Source organism: Urtica dioica, chromosome 2 (genome assembly GCF_054948205.1).
Source record: "Urtica dioica subsp. dioica isolate 48M chromosome 2, U.dioica_male_clone48M_v1_H2, whole genome shotgun sequence".
NCBI lineage: Eukaryota > Viridiplantae > Streptophyta > Magnoliopsida > Rosales > Urticaceae > Urtica > Urtica dioica.
In genome coordinates this window covers 43,656,931-43,663,325 of record NC_142757.1, presented here as the reverse complement: position 1 = coordinate 43,663,325, position 6,395 = coordinate 43,656,931, and the positions used below count along the sequence as shown (strand labels likewise).

The 6,395-nt window shown below is 40.1% G+C and overlaps 1 protein-coding gene across 1 annotated transcript; it reads right to left on the bottom strand.

Annotated features, from left to right (window-relative positions):
• Nucleotides 1-530: 530 nt before the first annotated feature.
• LOC149404860 (RING/U-box superfamily protein) lies at nt 531-5,484 on the bottom strand. The gene is made up of 3 exons (XM_089606475.1): nt 5,349-5,484; nt 3,569-5,267; nt 531-1,266 (listed from the first exon to the last, which is right to left on the bottom strand). The coding sequence occupies exons 2-3, from the start codon at nt 5,216-5,218 to the stop codon at nt 802-804; spliced, it is 2,115 nt and encodes a 704-aa protein (XP_089462601.1). The 5' UTR covers nt 5,219-5,267; nt 5,349-5,484; the 3' UTR covers nt 531-801.
• Nucleotides 5,485-6,395: the final 911 nt, after the last annotated feature.

Sequence of the window (6,395 nt, the reverse complement as noted above, 5' to 3'; positions counted from 1 at the left end):
ATCACATGAGCATTAATAGTAATACTATAATGGTTCGAAGTTCTCGGTGTTAGCAGTAGTTGCGTGAAATAGCGATTGTTGGTAATGGCGTGAGCAATTGGGCGTGAGTGTGAATAAAAACAAAATTATAATGAAAAATCATTTTAGAGCCGTCTAGTTGTCTGGGACGAAAGAAGGTGAATTTTTTTTTTCGAGAAAGAGAAAAATCATTTTTTTTTCTCTTGTATTTATTTGAGAACCATCGCAATCAAATAGTTCAAATATAAAAATATAAATCTCTTAAGAAAAGTTGCCTTCTTCCATCCCTGATAAGCAAGAACTTAAAAAAAAAAATCCATCCCCGATAAACAAGAGTTCCAACTATCAGGTGCATCTGCATTTACAGCCATGTGGACTTAACCCAACAATCGCACTTTTGACGTAGTGCAAAATTAGTATTACCAAACTAAGAACCAAAAACTCCTCTCCTCAAAAAAAAGAAAAAAAAGAAAAAAAGAACCAAAAACTCCAGCTACCTTTCATTAGTTAGGTAGAAGTAAAACTGGTATATAGTATTACCCGTCCAGATATTCAAAGCTGTAAAAAAATACCATAAAATTCTGTGTATAAAACCAAAGACATTATTCTGTCACTTATCTACATACACCACCTATTTACCCAAAGAAACATCCAAACACTTCTCATATTTTGAGTAATAGCTAATGCATGCAAATAGGACTGTGTATACTATAGAGTTGGTATAACCCCAAAAAAAACAAAATGAAGTCTTCGCAGCTGACTCTCTTCAACACACTTCAACACTTAGGAGCTCGCTCCATAGACCCGAATCTTCTCCTCGATTGGGACCCGGCAAGAAGGACAATTAACCTTGCCCTTTGACCCGTAAGCGTCGCCGCAGCCGGCGCACAGGACTTGGTGAGCGCAGGGCAAGAAAACCACGGAGATCTCGTCTTTGAGGCAGGCAATGCACAGCCGGTCCGGCGAGTCCTCAAGATCGTCGAGCTCGCGGAGCATCCCGGCGATGGTCTCTCCTCCGGCGGGAAAAGGGTTTTGGCGGTTCGACTCGCTCGAGGCTTTGAGGCGCGAGAGGTCTTGCTCGAGCCTCTGGATGTCGTCTTTGTGGCGCTGGAAGTCGATGTCGGTCTTCATCCGCAGAGACTCGAGCCTCCTTTTGCTGCTCGACGCGGCTAGCTCCTTCAGCCGCTTCTCCTCTTCCAGTTGCGCCATCGCTTGCTCTTTCGCCTTCACTTCCTGCCTCAACTTTGCCTGTGACATTATGACAATTTACGAGAAGCAGCATGAGCGATTTCAGGGTAGAAAGTTGTGGAGGCAACAGCATTTAATTAAGATGCCAGACTAAACAAGAGGAAGAGAAGAAGGTTAATTTTGTTTATTTTGGCAGAAACAATTGGAACATAGGGTTTAATTACCAGTAAAACTTACCCAGAAACCACTAAATAACAGACTAGAACTAATAAATTATCAAAAGCGAAACTAATATAATGGGGGCTCCAAAACTTATGCCGACTATCCCACTGTTTATTTTGGTAGAAAGAATGGGAATAAGGGTTTAGTTACCAGAAAAGCTATAACCCACTAAACAAGATACTAGAACTTATAAAATATCAAAAGCGCAACTTATCTAATGGGGGCTCCAAAACTAATGCAGACTATTCTACTGAGGAATAGAACAAAAAATCTGTTTATCTTGGTAGAAAGAATGGGAAAAGAAGGGTTTAATTACCAGAAAAGCTACCCAGAAATCACTAAATAATCTAATGGGCTCCTGAACTAACGCCAACTATTCCACTGAGTTCTTATGTCTGTGCATCAGCCAGTGGGTTTAACAAATAAAAATCCTCACATACAAGAAAGTCGGATGATATATGAGTATCTCCCACACAAAGGCAGAAAATGGAAGGCATAACAGAAATCAAATGGTTATCGAGCGTCAATACATGTAAAGTTACTTTCTTGAAGCATTTCCAAAACTGACAACTAAACAAAGATCCACACCCCAAAAAGCAAAAAATCAGCCATCACAACTTAATTGGTTATCGAGCGTCAATACATCTAACATAACTTTTTCAAAGCATTTCCAAAACTGACAACTAAACAAAGATCCATCACAAAAAGGAAAAAAAAAAAATCAGCCAGACAATTTAACTAGTAAAAACGAATAAGATTGAAACGGATCTTATGTTATTGCGAAAAATTGTCAATAAATAAATAGGAAATAATTAAGTATTGTTGTTACACGAGAATATAACAAACAACTCAACAAAGTTCAAATCCAAAAAAAAAAAAAAAAAAAAAATACCAGCTAAATTTTACTCATAACGTATAAGCAGATAAGAATGTAACACGAGAATAAACGCTAATAATCTTTCGACTTCAAAGTTAAAATGGATTGTTAAAAAAAAACAACCAAAGATTATATGAAAATTATGGGGGCCTAGGGTTCTAAATTAACATGCGATCCTACATTCCTTATTTAATTTCAGACATCGACGAACTCAAAACCGCAATTAATACGCATGCACAAAATATGGCATTCATTTGACCAACTACTAATCATCCTTATTCTAGCAGCTTTTGATTTGTCTAAAATAAACCTTTTACGACTCGAACCCGCAACCTCTTTGGTGTTGGCGGAAGTGATAACCACTGAACAAACCTCACTTGTTACATTTTAACTGGTACATTGTACTTCATAACATAGTATAAAATGTCATGACTACGGATTAACACACCTAAGATCTTCCTAGCATTGCTTAACATGAGCTAAATGTAAAATGGCATGTTTATCAAATATTACATATATTACATGGGAATTTATCAAGGGGTAGAGTTCCATATTAACACGCATTCCTACATTCCTTATCGAATATTCGACATTTAAGGACTGAATCAAAATAAATAAATAGCATGCACGATCAATACAGTATTCATTAATTAACTGTCTAACAAATAGAGCTACCGCTTCATTCATTTGACTAACTACTTAATTTTCCTCATTCTAACATATTTTTACTTTTCTTAAAAAAAACACTTTTCATGGCTTGAACCCGCGACCTATTTGGTGTTAGCGGAGGTGATTACGGCTGCGCTAACACCTTCACTTATATTTTAACCGACTTCTTTCAAATAATATGTGCACTGTACTTAGTAAGTTAATATAAAATGCCATGACTACATATATAAATTAACAAAAACATGAGTAGGGATTAACACACCCCGGCATCTTTCTGGCATTGCTTAACATGAACTAGATTTAAAATGGCATGTTTAGCAAAATACAAATCCACGCAAACATAGCATTCATTCGACTAATTTCTAATCACCCTTATTCTAAAATCTTTTTCTTTCTCAAAAATAGACTTTCCATGACTCGAACCCACCTCTCTTGTTACTTAATTTTTTTTTTTTTAATTAAAAACATAGAATATATTGCTACTTATACGCTAACTACTTGCATTCTAATAACATGATCATTGTATTTAGTATACAATGTCATGACTAGATATAGATATTCGAAGAACAAAAACACGAGTAGGGATTAACGCACCTCAGTATCGTTCTTGCATTGGTTAACAAAAGCTATGTTTTGTTTCACCTGAGCAATCTTCTCTCTCTCTTCATCAATCTCCTCCTGTAACTTTGCTCTTTGTTTCTCCCAAGCCAAGAGCCTCTTCAGGTTCTTCTTCTCTCTCTTCGCGACCTCCGAACAAGCACTGACCGACTCTGCAGTACTCAGCTTACACGCCTCCATCTCCGCTCTGATCTCAGCGTTCTCGGTCTCGAGTCGCTTCACGGAAGCATTGGCTCGGTCCACTTGACTGCTGGCCTTCCTCAGAGCGTTCTCCATCTCCGAGAGCCTCTTCATCGTCGCGTCCTCCAACGTTTGTTTCCCTTTCTTCAGCTTCTGAGTCTCTTCCCGTTCCATTCTCAGCATCTTGAGCTCTCTGAGATCATTGCTGAGCTTCGTCGCAGCTTGCATCGCCTTCTGCTGAGCCCAGTCCTTCCGCTCTTTCACTTGCTTCTCGAGGTCTTTGATCTGATGCAGGAGAGAGACAATCATCTCGTCCTTCTGATCCTCGGCCACAAACTCCGAATTCTCGTCGAGATTCAGATCCTGGAACTTACTCAGCACCGAGTTCACCGCATCCTGGTTCTTCGAACTCCTAGAATCCCCACCGCCCTTTTCAGCAAGAACTTCAGAACCAAGCCCCACCTGAGGGGTCCCAGTTGGCGGTTTACTCAGCAATGAATCTCCTTGAGGAAGAGACTGTTTCATGTTCGCTCGAAACCCGGCAGCGAACATCGCCACGTTCTTCTTCAGCAGCACTTTCATCGCAGGAGACAGATTGAACCTGTCCGGGCACTCGACTTCCCGCTGCAGAGCAACATCTCCGCCATTAGAGGAACACCCATGAGCTTGGGAATCGCAGCACCCACCATTTCCGAAACCCCAGCCGCTGTGAAACCTGCAGAGGGAAGGGCTGATATCACCAAACAAATGCTGACCAGCCCCGAGACTATCACCACCGCCCGAAGCTGCCGCGCTCCCAGAGCTGTTCCCCTCCAAGGGTAAAACCGGAATTTCCATTGCGCTCGCACGGCCCACGTGAAGATCACTCATGAGCAAACACCACATCGCGTCTCCGTTACTCAGCTGAGGCCTAAACTGTTGCAACAGCCGAACCATTCCGGCGAGAGAATACCCCTCCAACTGCCTCAAATCCTCGAAAACAGGCTCCGAATCCTCCGAATTTCCACTCCCGTTGCTGTTCAGATATGCCAGCGAGTTGTGTAGAATATTTGTCAGCACATCCATTCCTCCGTAGCAATGCCCGTTCCTCAGTATCGCCTTGAGCGCAACATCTTCTTCGTAGCCCAAAATAACGAGCCTGGAAATAGCTTCGCTGTACAAGTACTCCAAATTCTTCATCAGAATCTCCTCTAGCTGCTCTTCGGTGCAGTAACCCCAAGCACTCTCGTCGTGACCTGAGTTAGGTCCACTGGCATTGGGATTAGGGTTTGTTGGCGAGCGAGGGTTTTGGGGATTCGATTCCTTCGACGGCTTAGATAGACTCGATTCCCGTACGGACTTAGAGATTGCCGCTTCGTCCGACAAATCAGAAGGCTTGATTTCTGATTTCGATGGTCGAGTTTTTCGATTCGTACGGACATGCTTATCTCTCACAGTACAACCCATATTGATATGCTTTGTTTTTGTGAATATATATATTTCTTCGGTAATTATACTGAGATTATCCAACAGAATCAATCAGATAAGAATTTAAAGACAGAAGGTGAATTCGATTATAGAAGAGAGAAAGACTCACATGGTAATTGGCTAAGCTAAGACCACCATTGTTGATCGCCGAGGGTTCGAAAGACGAGAGAAGTGTCTGACTGCGAATGTTCAGTGCATGTGTAATGAAATGATATGCAATGAAAAATGAACAGTATTTATAGGAAATTCCGGGTGGGGATTTGGTTAAGTTGAAACGCCCAAAATACCTAGCAGAAATGTGGAAATGTTACGGGATAATAGCAAAATTATGATCTTCTAGAAAAAATTTACCACAATTTTATAGAAAAAAATTTACCGTTATCTATTAACACCTTTAATTTTCGAAAGATTTTTTTTACGCTTGTTTATTAACACTTGCTAATTCTAGAAAAAAAAAAAATTACCGTTACCAATTACACATGATAATTTCACTTTTATGACTCGACATTTGAAATTTTAACATGTAATTATTCTTTTCGTCGTTTTTATTTTTCTTTCTTTTATTCATTTCATTTTACTCTCTCTTTTCTCTTCTTCCCTTTTCTTCTCTAGGAGTAATCGAATCGTCATCCTCTTCTTTTCTATTCACTGCTTCTTCGATTCCTCTTCTTCAAATTGCAACCCTCGCCACTCTCTACTTCATTCCGCTTACAGTATTTTGAATTGTTAGGGAAAAAAAGGGAAGAAGTAAATAACGTAGTAAAAAATTCTCGATTTCGTGGACCACCCTCACTCACTAAAAATGGGTCAAACAATAGCTATACAAATCCTCATGCTCGAAGTTCCGTCAGGGACCTCTACCCATCCATTGCAGAGCGCGCCAGCAAACGAAACTACACCAATCTCTCTGCCAAGCGCGAGGTTTGACTCCTTATCGAGGAAGCGATGCGCCAGAACTCTAGTAAACTCTTCGAATTTCTCAAGAACTTGCCCTGCTTCCAAAGTTTGAATTTTATAAGGTATGATATGGTCTTTTCTTAATAGTCTAGGGTTTGCAATTGTTTAGTTCTCGAAAATTGAGAGCGATATTTTGGACTAGTTTTTTTTTCATTGAAATAGTGCCATATATGCAGGCAATGATGAATACATTATGAGC